The sequence below is a fragment of the Pezoporus wallicus genome, unplaced genomic scaffold (genome assembly GCF_028554395.1).
Source record: "Pezoporus wallicus isolate ANWC-B61680 ecotype Strahan unplaced genomic scaffold, APGP_CSIRO_Pwel_v1 contig_227, whole genome shotgun sequence".
In the NCBI taxonomy this organism is placed as follows: domain Eukaryota; kingdom Metazoa; phylum Chordata; class Aves; order Psittaciformes; family Psittacidae; genus Pezoporus; species Pezoporus wallicus.
The window spans coordinates 2,410,251-2,430,352 of NW_026635704.1; the positions used below are offsets into that span (position 1 = coordinate 2,410,251).

The 20,102-nt window shown below is 36.4% G+C and overlaps 2 protein-coding genes across 2 annotated transcripts in view; one reads left to right on the top strand and one right to left on the bottom strand.

Annotated features, from left to right (window-relative positions):
- Positions 1-20,102, bottom strand: part of RNMT (RNA guanine-7 methyltransferase) — a 130,437-nt gene that overhangs the window by 18,015 nt on the left and 92,320 nt on the right. The window lies entirely within an intron of this gene.
- Positions 16,662-18,114, top strand: MC2R (melanocortin 2 receptor). The gene has a single exon (XM_057397408.1). The coding sequence runs from the start codon at positions 16,674-16,676 to the stop codon at positions 17,631-17,633; it is 960 nt and encodes a 319-aa protein (XP_057253391.1). The 5' UTR covers positions 16,662-16,673; the 3' UTR covers positions 17,634-18,114.

A 20,102-nucleotide genomic window follows, 5' to 3' on the forward strand; every position in this document is an offset into this window, starting at 1 on the left:
GTTTCTAGCACAGTTCTGTGCGGTTTTTGCTGTTCACAATGGCTAATACTGATAGCTAGTCTAAAACTAGCTTGGAGGAGCTTTTCTCTTACCGTAAACAGGCCCTTTTCAACTTCTCCTTGACTCAATTGCCCATTGGCAGAGGCAATTAGAAAAAATGAGTTAAGGCCCTTTTCCTACTTCAAGGGTACCATGCAGATAAACATATTGTAGATAATGGTGAGCTCAGACACTGGAGTAACAGAGACCAAACAAATATCTTCTTCACTGTATTCTTACACTACCTTGTTACGATAGAACCATAGAATACCAGGTAGAAAGAGGACCTCAAGAATCATCAGGCCTAAACTTTCTTAGCAAAAGCACATTCTAGATATCTTGATGAATCTTTTTGCTGCAAACCTATTCTTTAACATACCTTCATTACTGGATTTGTTTTTACATGTGAACATATTAGAGAAATTACAGTCAGTACCGAACAGCAAAAGTCAATCTTCTACAAGCTTCACTGCCACCACCTCCTACCAAGAAAATTACCCTCTGGCTTTGAAATTAAGATTTTAAATGAGGGGGGAGAAAACAGTGTCTCTCTTTTTCTTCCTTTTATTGCCTACTGAGCCCAAATGCCACTTGTGAAGATTAGTACAAACAGAAAAATTTAATTTACTGATGCAAACATGTTCAGATATTTTGCTCCAAGTCTCTATACCCATTCATGGCTGAGAATAACGAATGAAACATGAATCTCTTCAATTATACCTTACAGATAACCAAACATTGCTTATGGAAAATGTGCTTAGTGGGAAAAATAGATAGATACAAATCAAATTGAGACTGAAATGCAAGTCTGTTGATTTTCTGTCACACTAGAGTAATGAAGCATACAATAAAAGTATGCCATAGACTAATTAATAGTCAATGGGAAAAAAGATACACATATGCCTGAAGAAATGTTTTTTACCTTCAGTACCTATCATAAGTTTAGAACAAAAGCTGAATATTAATGTCTTAAAAGGGAAAAAGCAATAGACAATGCTGTTATATCAGTTATCTCTAATCTTTGCATGTCAGGAATGGTATGTGTGCTGGGTTCAGCAGTAGCAGTCATTTTTTTCTCCTTCTTGGTAGCTGGTGCAGCACTGTGTTTTGACTTTCAGCCTGGGAACGGTGCTGATAGCACTTATGTTTTTAGTTATTGCTCAAATGTTTGGTCTGGCCAAGGACTTTCTGAGCCTCATGCTCTGCCAGGGAGGAGGGGTCGAGTTATCAGTTGGCGTGTGGTGAGGTGTTGTATTCTCTTCCCTTGTTATTTCCTTTACCATTATCATTATTGCTGGTAGCAGTAGTGATTTGTGTTATACCTTAGTTACTGGACTGTTCTTATCTCAGCCCGTGGGAGTTGCATTCTTTTGATTCTCCTTCCCATCCCTTCGGGAGCAGGGGGAGGGCAAAAAGGGGAGGGGGGGGAGGGGGGCTTGAGAGAACGACTGCATGATTTATGGCTGACTTTGTTTAAACCACAACAGTATGTTATTTCAGACAGTAGTCATTTCACACTGAACAAAATATGAAAACTACATAAACAGAACTTTAAAAAATGACCTGATTCGTAAATCTACAAATTAAATGTAAAAAAAAAAAAAAAATTAGTTAAAAAAAGTCCAAGTGTAAAAAAGAGACTAAACAGATATCAATGCATTTAGATACTACCTAGGTAAATTGTTCTTAAAAATCTATTTGGACAATATTTTTCTTTTTATATTTCAATAAAAATAATAGTGATACGTAGTGGTCATCAGAAAAAGGAAATTAAAACATTTCAGCAGTAACAGCACCTTCACCCGTCTGTCTTTTTGGGGTTTAACTGATAAAAATTGCATGGGATGCCATTGACATTTCAGTGAACCCTCCTCCACTTACACAGTCACTGTATTAGAGGTTCATACTTTGAATTACAGTATTCCTTTCACTAATCTTGTCCCTCCCATGCAGCTTAACTATATTGTCAGAGCTTCCAGTATAGAGAAAAATCACGATTTACAGAACAAAAGGTAGTACAGGTGGTCATGCTAACTGCAGCTACAAACCTGTCTCAGCCTGACATGAATTCTTCAAATAGTCTATCACCAGCTCTCTGCACAAAAGGTAAAGGAAGAAAGAAAAATAAAAGAAGTTCACCCTGCTTTATCAAAGGATTCCACTTTTCCCCTTCCTGCCTCCTGCTCCATATCAACAACAGATACACAGTTGCTGTTGCCTTCAGACAGTCACACTGAGGACCCTGGAGCTCAAGATTTTTATGAGGACAAGATACGAAGGAAGAAAAGTAAAACAGCTGATGTAACTCCTCAATTCCTGAATCACCAGCTAGAGATTTCAATAAATTAACAAATTATTTTACTCTACCAAAAGTGTAGAGTCTTTTAGTAATACCTATTATTATCCTTATTCCTTTGCTTATTTTTGTTAAATTTAATTAGTATAAAAAGGCTTTAATAGTTCTTCTCTTACCTAGAAAGAAAGCACGAAGGTGATATTCATGTTTCTTTGAGCTTTGTTTGTAGTGAGAATATAATATTAAATTTCAGATCAAGAAACTCATTGTGCATTGATGGTGATCCTATTCAAATTACTTAAAAGTTTGAGATTTTTTTTTTTTAATTAACTGCGCTAACTAAATATGAAGTTTCTGCTTGTTAATAGCAAACTAGAAGACCCAGTCAACAGACTGTTCCCTTACAAGAAACATCGTTTTGCCATCCTTAATATGATGTATGTTTAACAATTAAGCAATAAAACACAGCTGCCCCATCAGATAGTGAATTGTAAGAGAAGCAAGCTATCCCAAAGATCCCAGGTCAAAAGCTACCTGACCTGTTCCACAGTCTGCCATTAGCAATGCTTATCATAAACAAGGCTAGAAGAAGAAATATACTACTACCTTGTTGGAGGTTCTAGAAGAGGAAAATGCAAAGTCCTGAATCTTTCCCTTCCAAGGTGTTGGCTCCTCTTAAACTTTGAAAGACTAGACCTGTAAAAAAAACTCAAATTTTATATCCCTAGAAGGCTTTGTTGTTTCTAAGTTCATATAATACTGAATATCTTTCTTTACTATATTTACACATAATTTTTAACAAGTATAGTATCTCAATCTACATGCAAATATTGTCATTTATGTGAGTGTAATGTAAAATTAAGGATATATTTATTTTTAAGGGCAATAGTATCAAGTAAAATTGCTTTCACTGAAAGCTACATCAGTATCAATTGTTTCAATGACAGTACTCCAAAAGAAAAATTAGTAAGAAAACTAAAAAAAATAAAGTTCAGGAATTTAAAGAAATGGGAGAGAATCACAGAAATAAAGTTCTTCATAGAAATAAATTCATGAATTGAGAAGCCTGTTAGGCATCACAGTAGCTGCATATTGAAGGTGAAAATAATTACAGAGTAACTTTGATAATGAATAATCATGTGGAAAATATTTAACAAATGCCTAATCTAGGTTTTCTTTGTTAAAATGTCCCCCAAAAGCTCTATATAGAGGAAACACAGAGAAAACATACAGTAATTAGGAAAGTAAAAAAGGAGGACGATCCTAGACAGTCGATCACACTTAAAACATATACTCTTTTTTAACCATTCTCATTCACGGTTTAAAATTAATTAATGTACCTTTTACAGCATGTCTAAATTTTCCTGATGTACTATTGACTGAATGTACTGAACATCTACAGAAAATTTTTGTTACCTTGCATTTCAGTATTTGAGCAATGGTGCCTGACCACTACACGATATGCGTAAAAAACATCTCTTACGGCAAAAGCAATGCTAGCTTTTCCTTTTAAAACTTTTCTAGTCTTTCACATTGAATAGTAATATTGTTCCTAAAATACTTACAACAACATAACAGAAAAGTAGTAAAACCAAGTACTTAAAAATTAGTAAATGCTAACCTTAAACTGTGCAGCTGCAGTTAACCCTTACTTGTACTGAGTCTAGTGCTCTCCTTAATTATGCTGCTGAAGACTTTAACAAAATTTCGTATATAATTTGTTTTAGAAAAACTGAAGTGGCAACAAAAGTTTTATTGCAAGAATTTGCATTAATACCTACATGAGGCATCCGAAGTGAAAAGCCATTTAGACCAGCAGTGCACTCTTGTGATATTTGGGCTGACAAAATTAGCTGCAGCTCTCCACATGAACTGACACCAGAGAATGACTGCTCTTAACCTGAAAGGAACAAGAGGATCAGGAAACTATATAGTATATTACTATACCTAGTATATAATATTCAGTATATATCTGAGTATTTAGTATAGCTAATAAACTGCAGCTGATGTATGCCCTGCCTACTGGATGGAAAAATTTTGTACACTGTGGAAATAGCATTTGTGTTTTTCTTGTCCAACTGAGGTCCCAGTTTTCATGCACTTCTCTTCTAGACAACTTTACTGATCTTGGCTCCTCCTTGAAAGCCTGGATTATTTACCAAGCATTTCCTGCAACAATTCTAGATCTTTTTCTCTTTCACATGTTGTGAAAATACTGTTTATTCCCTGGTGTGCTCTTTGGAATTGAAACACAGTGGGATGAAAACAGAGAATATAAGTGTCAAACTGGCTATCATTTTGTGAGCACAGAACTGGTAAAATCAAAAAAAGTTTCTCAAGTGATAAGGTTCTTCTTTAACTATTTTGCATTTTCACCCTTCAAACTAGAATTCTTTACTGATTTCATGGCTTCATAAATAGAAATAACAAATTTTATGCTTTGTGGTAACAGGGATTCAAGACTTTTATGTCATGCAATTCTAGCTGCTTTTTCCTTGTAATTCATCATAGTACCTCTGTTATACACAGTAATATTCAAAAAAACATTGAGTAACTCTCAGCCCCTCTCTGACATAGTCTTTCATCTATACACACCTTCCCTTCACAAAACAAAACTAAAACATCAGTGTGTTATCAACATCATTCTCAGACTAAAGCCAAAACACAGCACTGTACTAGCTACTAGGAAAAAAATAAACTCTCTCCCAGCAAAAAACGGACACATTAGAAAAACTGACCTGCTTAAAATTGTAGTGTTTTGTGCCTAGGTGGGTAGTCTTTAGGGGGCGTTTTAATTTATTTCTCACCTGTGATCCCCTCTGTAAATGCTCAGTACCTTCAGAATAAATCTCCGAATATTAGCCTTTGTGTTTCTTACCATTGTGTTTCCTCAAATATTCAATGTGCTTAACCATAGCATCACACATCTCTGCTGAGCAGCAGAGAACCTTTATAGCTAGGTCAAAAGTACAGTAAATGCCACTCGAGCTCTTTTTCTGCTGCAGCTTTGTACTCAATATGCTTCCTGGAGGCAAAGATTTTTGTTAGCTCCAGTTAGATGAAACTATGTTGTCCCTTGCACACCTACAGCCCCAGATCTGTTGGGCTGGTAGGAGTAACATTCACATTATATCTGAACACAGATATCTGAAATATTAGTAGAGGGTTACTTGAGCACTAGGCTAATGTAACCTGAAGGTCTCTCTGAAGCCTTTCCTGTCTTCTGCTCAAAAATTTTAAGATAATAAAATGATCATGGGGCAAATCATATTCCCAATTCTTTTTAATAACCTGATGAATCACCAGAAATCAATGAAATCAACATACCTCTTGTTGACAGCAAGTAATTTCCGACTTTCTAGACTTAAATAAAACTAAAAATTGAGAGTTGTATTGTATGGGACCTTAAACATTGTTACCATGGATTATTACTCTTTACTTCATTCTTAATTCAGACAATGATCCAAAATATTCATATTTATTGCCTAAGGCTGAGTGAAAAGGCCTCTGTGCCTCCAGTGTATTTATTTTCACTGCAACTGAAATAAAATGTAAACACAAATTTACAGACTTTTTCTTAGCAGTTATTTATTACACCTTATGGTCTGTTAACTTTTGTGCACGTAATAAACTGCTAGGCTATGTACTGTACTCTTAGTACAAAACAGAAATTCACAGCACAAGAAGACATGAAGACCTTCCACAATTAATTTCCAAGGCACCTAATGAGTATCTTAAAGTCCAAAGCAGTGCAAAAAACCTCAGTTTGTAAGGTGAGTCTTGCCTGACATGGTATGAAATGAGGGCCCTTGGATCTGGCACTCAAGAGCAAGGACCATGACTAGGTATATTTGAAGAAGGTTATACAAATGATGGACAAGGCAGGCAAAAACAATTAGTAAAAGTAATGTTCTGCACTCCTGGGACATCAGTCTCTTGAATGTATCCTATACTTCCATACCATGCACACTGTAATTTTTTTTGTGCATTATAATGGCACTCAGTGGGTACAAATGGTCTGAAGAAAAGGAAGTTAAAAAGCAAATATGAAACTAGTGTGTGCATTTGAAGATGGAGAGTAAGAGTGAGGCACGTTTTTCCTCCTTGGAAATCTGAAAGACACTTGAATATGATGAACATACTTTCCTTTTCCTAATTTTTTTTCTTCTGCAGTTCCCTTCCATTGAATGTGCCACTTAGTCTTTTCCCATCTCTAATTACTATATGCCAAGGACCCAAATAACTCTCACTGGAGATGTCAAACTGATGATTGCAGAGGGTTTGTGTTTTCACCAGTCTTTGTGCACACAGATGAATTACTTCCTCTGTCCCTGAGCCCAAATTCACCTTTTCTGTAGTTGCCTTGAGCTTTTGTTTGGTTTTCCTGAAAGAAAACAAATTTTCTCAGTTTATACTGTTATGAATATGATTATGCTTTTGGGCATTGCTATTTAACCACTATTTAATACATCCAAATGTGAAATCTTTCCCTAAGGTAACTCATGCTATTCCCCCACTATGTGTTTCAGTAACAGGGACTACCACCTCTTCATGAAATATTGTTAAAGCTCAGTACATGTTTTACCTTCATGACCTTAATTATAGTTCTCTGTAATGATCACTTAAATTTACCCGAACCAGTACAGTTGAACTGCAGTGCTGCAGAGTTCACTCTAGCTTGTTAACTTTTCAGCTACCAATTCTGTCTTTAGTAGAAGTCTTAGATTGAAGAAAACGCACAGTGACAATAATCTTGGTGGACAACAAGCTCAACTACTTACCTGAGTATTTAAACACTATTTGTAATACAGACCATAGTCCTTTTGTGAATAGACTCCTTGATTTACATACAGTCTGCCAAAAGATAGGAGGGAAGATTATAAAGATCAGGAGTAGCTGAAAGGGTTATCCTCCTGGGAGATAGAATATTTTCCCTTTTACTGGCATTTTTTCTTTTTTTCTTTCCTTCCTTATAAATGTTTTCAGAAACAGCGGATGATTTATTTTAAAGTGACCCTAATTCAAGGTTATGCCAATGAGACAACTGTCTTTCTCTTTGATTTAGATGTTCCAATCTTTCCCTTACGCAAAGACTGTGTTGGCTTCATTTCTTTTATAAGTTACCATTCTCTCAGAGTTACCAGCACACTGACTCACAAGTTGTTTCACTAGCAGGTAAGTGAAGATTTACTGCATATATCTATTTTTATTTTATCTAATATTTGTCTTTTCACTAGTTTTACTTTTTAGCATAAAAAGATGTAAATATATTGACTCAGTAGCATGGCAAAAACCACAATAATATTTTTAAGTAGCTCTCAGGAAAGAAGTTCCTGAATCTTGCATACTTTTTTGTTTTTCAGTAAGACATACCTGGATTTACACTTGGGTACACTTAAACAGCAGGGGATATACTATAAGCCCACACCCTCATTCTTCTGTCATTTAAAAACTGATGTTTTGTTTTCAATTACTGGAGCAATCACAGCCAGAGAAAAAGATGGGTAGCTCCTTAAAACCACATAGGAGGACTGCTTTCTTTAAAGCAGAAACACAGAACTTCTTTTTCAAGAAATGGTTAATGCTTTTCTGCACAGATTTCCTTGATGGTTGTTGGTAACGATATTTCTGTGATGACATTATTACTGCCAAACTTAATGATTTACTGGAAAGAATAAGAACAGATTAGTGGCCTCAGAGATGTCACTTGAAGGCCTCTTGATTGATTTTCAAAATGACCCCAGAGAACTATTTGTCCTGTATTCAAATTTTCTAATATCCTATATTCATTGTAGAAAATTACAGCTATATATAGGCTTAAAATGAATTTATTCTGGAAGCAAATAAGATCAGTGTAATGAAAGCAGACTATGAAGTCTGGAGCATAGTATCTAATACTTAAAAAAAAAAAATCTATCAGCCTACTACAATCTTAATAAAGAAACATATATTTAGTAGGCACTGATTATTGCAGTTTGTCACCAAGTGACTCCAATGGATTGCAACTGATCTACTACAGCAAAGGATGTGACCAAAGGGTGTAAGCACATCACTTCCAAAGCAATTACCTGCAGCAGGTGCAGCAGGTTGTCTGCTAAAACCTTCTGGGTTGTTTTTTTTCTTCCTTATGTAGATTATATTGCTACAAATGACAATAGACTAATAATTATATTTCTTTATGTATCATAACCTTACAAAGCAACAGCAGCTCTATGGAGAGTAAATAAACACAAGGGAAGGCCCCTTCCAAGTGCAAGTACTGGATAAGGAAGCAAAACACCAGCCACTAGTGCCTTAGTGCATTTACAGTCCTTGATTTTTAACACAAGTTCCAGTTTTTTCTCGTTGTAGGTTGCTCATTTTCAATAAATTGTACAGACACTTGATATGAAGAGGGTTACTTTACTAATGATTTTGTGCACATTCTGTGTTCTGTGCCTATGACAAGAGGTTTTATATAACCTCCAACATTTAATGAAATTTATTTAGTTCCAGATACTTGAGATATCAGCATAGCTTAGTCTCAGCAACTGTATGTGAAAAATTCTACTGTCACAAGGAGTTAATCAATTAAAGAATGTTTCCTGACTTCTCAGTTTTAATTTATTTTTTGTCATTACATTCATAAACATCCTAAATAATTCCTTTTCCTCCCTTCTATTATAAAGATTTTTTTAAATATATTGAGAACTCAGCCCATCTTTTCTTAGTTATTATCATTTTTCTTCCTTTCAATATCTTTGCTGAAATATGCAAGGCTATGCATGTTTTGCATGAAGCTACATTAGCATTGTATAAAGAGAAGTAGCCCTGGCTGATAAGTTTCTGCCTTGCTTAGATGCTTTACTGCATTTTTTGCTGTTGGAAACAAAATTATGGCATATTGAATATATCTAACCTTAAATACAAATTAGGAAAACTTTCCTGAAAGTGTCATTTTTCTTTATTCATAAAACACACATATAATTGTGTTATTTCAGTACTGATCTTAAGGGGAAAAGAAAAATAATTATCCATATGAGATAAACCCATCTTTCACATTTTCTTGTCTGCATTCTTTGCAAGACCTCCAGTCTCTCCAGTTTCTGATCTGGTCAGAAAATTCCTTTTATGTAGTTTCCAAAGCCAGGAAAAAACTTAATATATAAATTCTCTTCAACATATAAATTTAAATTTCATCATGTGTGGTTTGCAGCCTAATTTCACTCTAAATATGCTGCTTATAAGGAATCCACAGTTAAAATCTTGTGAGATTTTGCTAGCATTTAGCCCAGTTGGTATATGTATGGCTTTAGATGCAACAATATTTTTTTCTCTATTTATTTTGTATATGTATAAACTTTCCTTTTTCTGTCTCTTTGTTGTTTTCTTCTGAAAGTATTGTCTCTGTCAGTGTAAAATTCTTTCCAAGTAGTAGACATTGAAATCATATGGGACATATATTCGTTATTCTGATGCAGTAAATCAACACAATATATGGCAGTGAACACCCTTATACAACAAGCATTTATCTAGGTTTTATGCTAATTCATGAGTTTGAGATTAGGCTACATAATGTTACATAGTGCCCACGCATTTGTGGAACCAAAATAGCTGCAACTAGTCATTAATCCCTGGCTAACCCTATTTTGTTGAACACTAGAGGGAGATCAAAGCAAAAGAATAAATGATCTAACAGAGTATGTAATTGGAGCTGTTCATAAAATCTCAACTAATTATAAGATGAAACACCAGGTATCATAGTATCTTAATGGTTCATTACAGTTTTCACACAGCCTATTTGATATTGTTTTGCCTAGGATGTAATTTTAAAGACTTAAGAAAAAAAAATACTTAGAAGAAAAAGGACTGTCCTTATATCAATACCACAACTGATGTATTCTGTATTAAATTAGGGTTTTCTATGGCATATGTTTGCTTTAACAAGAAGATAGAGGTTTTAGTGAATGAGCAATGAAACATAAGCAGCATCCAGGTATCATACTGTTCTCTGAACACACAGTACTCTTTTTAACCTGTACCCCCAGCAGTAAGCAGGGGAAATTCGTGTATGAAAGACCTTTCCTAAAAAGAGAACTTCCTGTTAGCAACTGGGACTTTTTACATTCAGAACAGGATGGAAATTGATGTTGTCACTTTTTTTCCATCACAACTGCTGTTTTGTTTGTAACATAAAATGCTATTTTAAAGCAAGGACATTCTTTAGTTTTGCGTGAAAGAAAGTTATCAAATGTATGCAGTTTTGCCCTCTCACTTACTGCTGGGAAATACGATACTTTCGGCAGGACTCCCAAAGGAAGGGCCTTTAGGGCCTTGAATAGCTTCCTAAGAGGAAGGACCCAGTTTATCAGCCCTAGCGGAGGAACCACAGCATCTGAGTTTCACAGCCAAGAGCTACTCATTCTGCAATTTGTACAAAGATTGTTACTCTGGTAGGGATGTTTGAATTGGATGGAAAAATTTAGCTATTGACAAAGCTCACAAAGTTAGAGCTTGTTCACCCTGAGTAAACTACTGTCATGGGAACTTGCAGCTACCTCACAGGTCAGCAGGGTGTGCTGCAGCCCCTGCACCAACCGGCACCACCAGCATCCCCCGTTTTCACTACACACCATAGTGTAAGGAGAAAATACGATATATACACACTAATGATTGTTATTTTGTATAGGCTCAAGGGCTATAACAGGAGTGAGAGGGCAGGAGCAGATGGGAAGGGAGAGATGGAAATTTGCCTTTCCTCATGACAAGCTGCTAAACTGGCACAGGGCTTGCTGTGAAACCATAACCTCTCACAAAGCTACCATTCAGCTCTCCTCCACACACAGAAAGAAAAAAAAAGGATGCTCCAAGTTTCATTTCTCAGCTTGCTTCAAAAAGTAGAAATATTTACACATCATTGAAGAACTGTGCTGCCACTAAATTTAAGTGGGAACTTCTTGGATGCTTCCTGCACTATTTGGGCCTGTTCAATAAATACTGAGGGATTTTAAATCCAGGCCATCTAAGGAAACTGTTTCCTTCAAGAGTTTAACAAATGCAGCTGAGTATGTTTCATATATGTTTCTCCAAGTGATAGAGGAGCCAACCAACAAGGAGAGATGCTATGCTGGACTGTGCTCTCACCAACCAGGGAACGTGAAGCTCAAAGGCATTCCTGGCTGCAGTGACCATGATATGATCAAGTTTGAGGTCCTTAGGGCAGCAAGGACAGTGTACAGCAAAGGACCCTGGACTTCAGGGGAGCAGACTTTGGCTCTTCAGGGATCTGGTTGTTAGAGTACTAAGGGATAAAGCCCTGGGGGGAAGAGAGACCCAAGAAAGCTGGGTAATATTCGAGGATCACCTTCTCCAAGCTCAGGAACAATAAACCAAACAAAGTTAGGCAAAAACACCAGGATACCTGTGTGGATGAACAAGTGGCTCCTGGACAAACTCCAACAAAAGGAAAAAAGAAAGCCTACAGAGTTTAGAAGCAAGTGCAGGTAGCCTGGGAGGAATACAGAGAAATTGTCTGAGCAGCCAGGGGTCAGGTTTGAAAAGCTAAAGCCCTGACAGAATTAAATCTTCCCAGAAATGTCAAGAGCAACAAAAAAAGTTTCTATAGGTATGCCAGTGATAGATGGAAGAGTAGGGAAAATGTGGGCCCTCCCTGGAAGAAAATGGGACTTTCACTTGTTTTACAGCTTTAAAAACTAGGCCACCACATCAATGTTTTTAAGCAGTTTGTTTCCTTCTTCTATGTATGGTACATCTGGAAAAGCTGGAAAAAGAGAAAAGGTAATTGTCTGTTTTACTTTGTCAAACTCATTATGATACAAAATTGTAACAGCTTGAATGGAAGTGACTGAAAAAGTAGACAGCTCCCATCCATGGGACTTTTTCTGTCATTTTCAGAAAAAGAAGGTCATCCTAAGCAGCACCAGCTGGTGTAGCCAGTCACACACAGCTTGTCCACTATGACCAAGTTTTAGAAAGAGAACCAAGCTGGATGGATTAACAGGTGACCTGATGACCATGGTACTTTTATTTAAAACAATGAGAGTTTATACACTGGGCAGCTTTGGAGATGACATGCTAGAGATAATGACATTAGAATGCATTTATTAATACATTATGGAGACTTCTTTTGGATTGAGAAAAGGTCATGGTATTTCAAGTGACAAGTACTTCTGTGTGTACTGAATGGATTGTGAAATACATTATATATACACTGTGTCTGAAACAAAAAAAAAAACACTTGTTCTTTTTCATTCCTAATAAATTACATTTTAAATATATATATATCCATAGAAGTTCAGGGAATTAATACATTTCATGGTTCTAGAAACATATTGCAGCTAGTTATCTCAGTTGTTTTGTGTAGTCCAAAACCAGAAGAGACTACTTCATACTCTCAGTTTTTATTTGCTGCCAGCTATTTAGACAGCAAATACTGCTTGGGGTCTCTCCAATAATGGGAGGTATGGCTATGGTTTTCTAGTAAAAAATGAATAGATATTTAAAAAGGCTGGGAAATTACTCAGCATTTAGGGTACATATTTTCTTTACTATATCTTATCATTACAGTTCACAGCTGAAATTACTTTCATCGCTATGATAGCTGAAAAGGACAGTTTATTTAACATCTTGGGATGGAGAGAAGTGAGTTGTTTGTTTATCTAATGAAAAGTTTTCATCCAATTAAAAAAAAAATCAAGCGCAGATTTATTACCTCCAGACCTTTCAGGTACTAAGCCATTGCATTTCTACTGTAGAGAAAATTAAACTTTTGTATTTAATAGGTACTGGGCACAAAGGAGAGACATAAACTTTTTGTCCAAAGCTAATCCTGTATGGTGCTCCTGGCACCCACAGAGGCATTCTTAGCTTTGTCACAAGCTGAAGTACTGGGGCTGGTTTTTAGCTGTGTAATATATACCAATGAAAACATGCTTTGCAAGTGTCATTGTTGTAAAGACCTGAAACATAATCATGCTGAAGGAACACAGTTTACAGGTAATCTGAATTATAGTTGTTTTCTGAGTTTGTACAATATCGTCAGTATAGTTTCTGGTGCTGGCTTCCAGTCACCCAGTTTCCTGCTTTTTCTTGTTTTAGATAACTACAAATCAGATAGAAATTGCTGATAATATTGCAAATGCATGCATTTTTAGTAACTTCAGTATTGCCATCAGCTCATTGCCCATTATATTAGCTCAGGAATCTGCCTCTTTCTAGATAAATAATGTTTCCGAACATCCAGTGTTATCGAGCTGTTGATTTCTCCCTCCAGGACCTAATTTAGACAGGAAAAAGAATGAGTTGAGGTTTTTGTAATTTTTGTGATACAGCTACATTTGTAAATGTGTTTCAAATGTAAAGGTCCTTTTTGTTATTTATTCCTTTTTGACTGTTTTACATTTCTTGCTACAGTCAGGCAAACATTGTTAGACTGTGAATGACCTCAAGAAAAGTACAATCCGTTTAGTTCAGCCATTGCCAGGAATTAATATGAGGCAATTTCTTTTATTCTTAAATTGTTGGATTTTTAACAGTTCTGACATGTGAGCACTAGCTGTGAAGGGTTGGTTTTGCAGATAACTGCAAAAGATAAATCTGAAGTATTTCAGAGAGTACTGCGGGTGAGTGGCTTGAACTCTTTATCTGGACAATACAGTGATGAAGCAAACTGGGAAGAATGGGAAATCTGTTGCATCCAAGCTGTCTCTGGTAGTGCACACAGCACAGGAGAGTAAACCTCTTTTCACCTGATGATTACCTATAGCTTTGTATGAAATTACCTTGGCTTTAATTTCTATAGCCAGTGGAAATATGCATCCAAGCTGCAAGATGTCTTCTTTTCCATTAGTTTTTAGGACACACTGAGGTCATTTATCATGTTCACAAAGGTTTTACATCCTATGTGCGCTCTCACTGTCGTACACTGCTTAGAGGTGTTAAACTACTCCATGCACACTACCTGGTGGACTTGTAGCAGTGAAAGAAACCTGTAAATGTGGAACTTACTGGAGATGTATGATATAATGTATGTTGTGTAGCTCAAGCACTGGATTTACTACTTGTGTACAACATTGAATACACAGATATTTCTGTCTTGGAGGTCTAAGACAGAAATATGACTATGCAACACACTGAAGCATCAGAAAAAGAGATAATTGGAGGATCCTTGATGGAACCTTAATAATATAGTATGCAATAGCTATGTATATATGCTGGAATTAGAATCTCTGAAACAAGAATGTCTTTTTCTGGCTTTTTGTTAATTTTTTGAAAACAGCAATAAATCATATAATGTAACTATTTAGTGTACTGTAAATGAACAAAAGCCCTTATAGGTTCTCTGCTCTAACCAAATGCTGTACTTAATATGAAGTTACTGTAAAGTTATAAGCAGCAGATATAATATATCGTGACATTCATAATAGTGTAATTTTTCAGTGAAGGAACGCTCGTGTTTGTCAGCAGATTAGTTCGGCAATGTGACTATCAGCAAAGAAGCATTATTGAAAAACAGCTCGGAAAGAGTAGTGACTTAAATGCATTTTTGCCAAATGATTGTCGTGCATAAATCCCATTGAAATGAGGCTTTGTCTGAAGTGTCAATGTTGACTTTCTATTAAGAGTGAAAATTAAGTTGTTAAACAGATTGCTGGATTAGAAATCATAAAACTGTGACAGCAGGTCCAGGTGAGAATAGGAAAAGCGTATCATTAGAAGACAGTGCTGAGTTTCTTATTCTTGCTAGTAATTTTCTTTCACATGCCAACAGATGTTGATCTAATTGTCTCTGGGAATGTCCATGCTTGTTGCAGTTCAATATGGTTCATTTATTCCACTACACAGCCTTCATTTTCAGATAAGCATGGGCACTCTTTGAATGCTTTCTCTTAAGTGAACTTGTTTCAGTTGAATTCAAGATGGCTGCTTGCCCAAGTCTCAGCATTCTCCACCACAAGTAGCACCTTACTGACAGTCTCAACAGGTAACATTAGGAAACCCAGGTCAGAAACTTGTTTTCTGTTGAAAAGTGGCCAAATAAACACATTCATCTGCATGAAGGCCAATCACATTCAAGAAGAAGTTCAGCTGTCACAATAACAGGTAGCCATTGACACTTGCAGAGAGCATTATTTGTGTACAAAATAATTAGAACTTTTGAAATCTCCCTTTGAAACAGTAACAGAGTGGATCATGATGTTTGGCAGCCGCGACTATGAACAAATGCTCGAAGGAATTTCGAGACTTCTTGGTGTTAAAGTGTCAAACAAAGCTGTTTTAAACTTAAAAATAGAGAGAGAACATATCAGTCCTTAATGGGACTTCCCAAATAGCAACAGCATCTGTGTTTCACAAGTGGGGCTATAAATACAACAAGAGAAAGTGGGTCTTACTGTTTATGGGTGATATCCAAGCTAAATTAATATCATATCTATTTATACATTAATAAAAATCCTAAAAAGCCTAATCCTTTGAAAGACTTCTGTACGCTATAATGTAGTTTAGATCAGGATCATTATGGAGAAAGGAAAACATCATCTTGGTGCTGAAATAAACATTTGGTTATTTAGGCAGTTGTAAAACAGCCAAGAAAAGATCATACATTGAATCTTAATCTGCATTAGAAATGTGTTCATCAAATCCAAAGACAGTTTCAATTTAAATGAAACGAAAAGCATCTTACTGGCATCTAACATGCCTCTAAAAACATCAATATTTACAAATGTTCACATCTAAATTGAGGGCATTTCATTTCACCATCAACATATCAGTGGTAAACATGTTACTGTTCTGGACAACAGTTTATGTTGGCATTGGTCTTATTTGTGTCTAATAATACTGCAAATCTTGTGAGAAATGCCAGACTTCCTCAAAGCAAACAGCTGGGCCAGTAAAGATTGCCAAACGCTTGAAGTCTGTCAGATCAGTTTCAGTAAACGTGAGTTGCTCATTGGTAAAGAAAACCACATAGATCTTTTACAACTGCTTTGAAGCTAAAAGAGAATTTACACTTTGTTTTCCTCTAAGGCTCAGTGAAACAGCAGAGAAGCTCTTATTTTATCCAAACCAACTTTGCCTCTCTCAGATGATGATATACATGCATTCCATTGCAATAGGTAATATTTCAAATGTCTATTTTTGCATTATATGTGTGGTAAATTTATACTTGATATTTATGTTTCTACATGTTTTATTGTAGGAGAAATTCCAAACATTTCAGTTAAGTCTTAAAATTGCTCCAGAGGAAGGAGAAAGCCTTTGTCAAAAGAAAAATGTTCTGACTGACAGGTCAACTGCAGAATAAAGCCAAGCCTGAACAAAATTTCCACAACCAGAAGAAATGATCACTGAGAGACCTTCCAACCTCATCAAACATGCAGGGCAAACAAGCATTCCTTCCCTTGAAAACAGAAGTGATTTCTCCTTAAATATCACTGACTGCACCCCAGTCGTGGTTCCAGAGGAAGTTTTTTTCACTGTTGCTGCTGCAGGAATACTAGAAAATCTTCTTGTCCTTATTGCTGTTGTTAGAAATAAGAACTTGCACTTGCCCATGTACTTCTTCATTTGCAGTTTAGCTATTTCAGATATGTTAGGTAGCTTGTACAAAACTCTGGAGAACATCTTTATCATCTTGTGCAAAATGGGGTACCTGACACGTCGTGGGGACTTTGAGAAAAAGCTGGATGATGCCATGGATTCCATGTTCATTCTGTCTTTACTGGGGTCAATTTTCAGCTTGTTAGCTATTGCAGCAGACAGATACATTACTATATTCTATGCTTTGCGGTACCATAATATCATGACACTAAGAAGGGCCTTGGTTATCTTGGCAATCATTTGGACGTTCTGTGCTGGCAGTAGCATTGCCATTGCCCTCTTCTCCTATGAAGCAGCAACAGTCATCCCCTTCACCATCCTGTTCCCTTTAATGATGTTTTTTATACTGTGTCTCTATGTCCATATGTTCCTGCTGGCTCGATCTCATGCTAAAAAGATCGCCTCACTGCCGACCGGCACAGTCCATCAGAGAACTAACATGAAAGGAGCAATTACACTGACTATTTTTCTTGGAGTTTTCCTTTGCTGCTGGGCCCCGTTTGTTCTTCACATCCTCTTAGCAAGATTTTGCCCACATAACCCTTACTGTGCCTGCTACATGTCCATTTTCCATGTGAATGGGACACTCATAATGTGCAATGCGATCATCGACCCCATGATTTTTGCCTTCCGAAGCCCAGAATTACGGAGTACATTTAAGAAGATGTTCTGCTGTGCCAGGTCAAACTGGAACTGGTAAACTCCATGAGAAGTGAAGATTATAGAAACATACCTGTGGAGTGCTGTGTAACATCAGAGTTAAAAATACCAACAATTATACCCAAAGTAATACTATGCTTACAGGATACGTTGTGTGATTTTAGGGCTACTGAAAAATGCATAAAAACTAAGTATGCAAACAAATCTTTACCAGCCAGAACTCCAGAATTATTGCTGATTAAGTTAATTCTGCCAACAATTTTCATGCAAGTAAAAAAATAACTCTATCAACTATCTTATGTCATTTTAGAAAAATTCAAATATAAATCTTCTGCATTGAGTATTGCATTACCCCAGAGATGAGTTCCTGCCAACTTACTTTGTATCAATTATTTCAATGTAAGGCATATACTGCTTTCAAATTCTGTTGTTTAAACCACAATGAAATGAAAATTTGTTTCTAAACTGCACATTTCTATGAAAGTCTATGATAAATTAGAAAATACGGACTTGTAACTGGATTATGCTGGAAAAGTGAATTTATGACTGTTCTTTAAATTCTAGTCTCCTTACAAATCATGCAATTAGTGTTCTTTAAGTTTCAAACAGAATTTTGGAGTGTAAGTCAAAGAGATAAATATATTTTGGTTTAAAGTCTATTTTTAGTGACTGAAGACTTTTTTCCAACATAAAGTTGTTGTGGCAGCAAAGACAGATATTGAATTTTAAAACCCCAAAGCCAGGTCTGGACTACGAAATGGAACTACTGAGCTTGCCATGTCCCGATTGGAAGTCCCTGGGACAGTTTGCTTTCATAAAATAATAAGCTTCACAGACAGTAAAAGGACTTTGACTCAGTCATGACTTTCTAACATGCCACAACAAAGAATTCAAAAACCACAATACCAGAGCCAAAACTCAAATACTCCCATGGAAGTCAAACACCTTGGGTAAGGAATCATCTAGCCAATATGGAAGGACGTTACAAAGCAGTTTGTAATTTACAAAATCCTAGCGAGAAAATTTTGAATTGTCCCTGTCAAAATAATACAAAACTCACAAAGCTTCAAAGCAGAAGAGTTTTCTACAGCAAAACATCCTGGAGCAGTCCAGAGCATATGGCAAGAAATTAACATCACAATAAGTCAGTGGAGTTACTCACCTCTGCCAGAGAAACGATATTTAGAAAGAGACAGCCATGAAACTAAGAATGCCAAGGCATGGCTAGAACAAGGAGAGGAAAAAATAACATTTACCAGAATTCATAGATAAATAGAAGAATTTCCTCTCGTGGAACACTAAGAAAACAGGAATTTCAAGGTATATGGAATATGGACCCAACCATACATATTCAAGTGGGTTTAGGCTTACAGATAAAACTATAAGAAAGGGACAATAAACCAGAAAGCCTCTGTAAACTCAGCAAAGAAAATATCTTAAATGAGAAGAAAGATACTGAGATGAAAAATTTTCAAACCTATGTATTTATTACAAAGAATTTTTATCTATAAAATGTGAGTTCAGAAGGGAGTTCAGCTGTAATCACATATTTTATTTTAATGAGAAGTTTTTCCTTTCCATCAAAAGCAGAACAAATGTAAAGGTGCACAGCAAGAAATGACAGTTAGACCTGGGGGAGGGAGGGAAGAAAAAAATGTACAATATGAAAGACAAGGCAAAACAAAAGACCTACAGTACCATAAAACCCTGTGTACACATTTGATGAGGTTCAAAATGGTAACAAATAATGGACAGAAAATTGTAATTTAGGCAGCCCTGATATTAAATCTGAAACACAGAAAATATGTACTGAATGTGCCTTCCCTCAAATTTCTATTTTCCGTCTGCTTCCCTAAACCAGACACAGTTAAGAGACCTAAGTAGCCTCCACCATGGTAGCAGTCACTGCAACTTTTAAGGAAGTCCACTCTAACTCTACAGATGCAAAATCTCCATGTTCTCTTCAAATCTAAATTTCAACAAATGCGTACAATAAAAAATTAACCTCATAACGCCTACACATGAAGAAGTGATCATTAAAAAGAAAGTACTATACATTTAGAGGAACAATCAAGGCAAGGGTCATGTCGAAATCCAAAATTCATCAGTAAAACATATCACTGAAATCCTGTATAAAGTCTTTTGCAAAGGACTCCTTGTCTTGTGGAGACACTGGCAGTTAGGGCTGGGAAAGCGACAAATGTGAGAGCCCAGGCTGGGAGTGGACATGGCCATGGCTACAGCAGGCCTCAGATGAGGCCACCAGCTTCTGCTTTCTTCTACCACACCAGTGTGATATCTCAGGGTAGTCCTGAGCCAAGCGTGGCTTGCCTTGGAATAAGAATGCTGACATGGACCTGGCTACATTCAGCTCTCATCTGTCTACCCTCACCTACATTAGAGTCTCAGGAACTACTTGATGTCAGCCTTCCTCGCAGCATCCCCAGGCCCAGGGAATAGAGAAGCGGGAATAATCACTCACAGACTCTAGGACCCAGAGCCCAGCTCT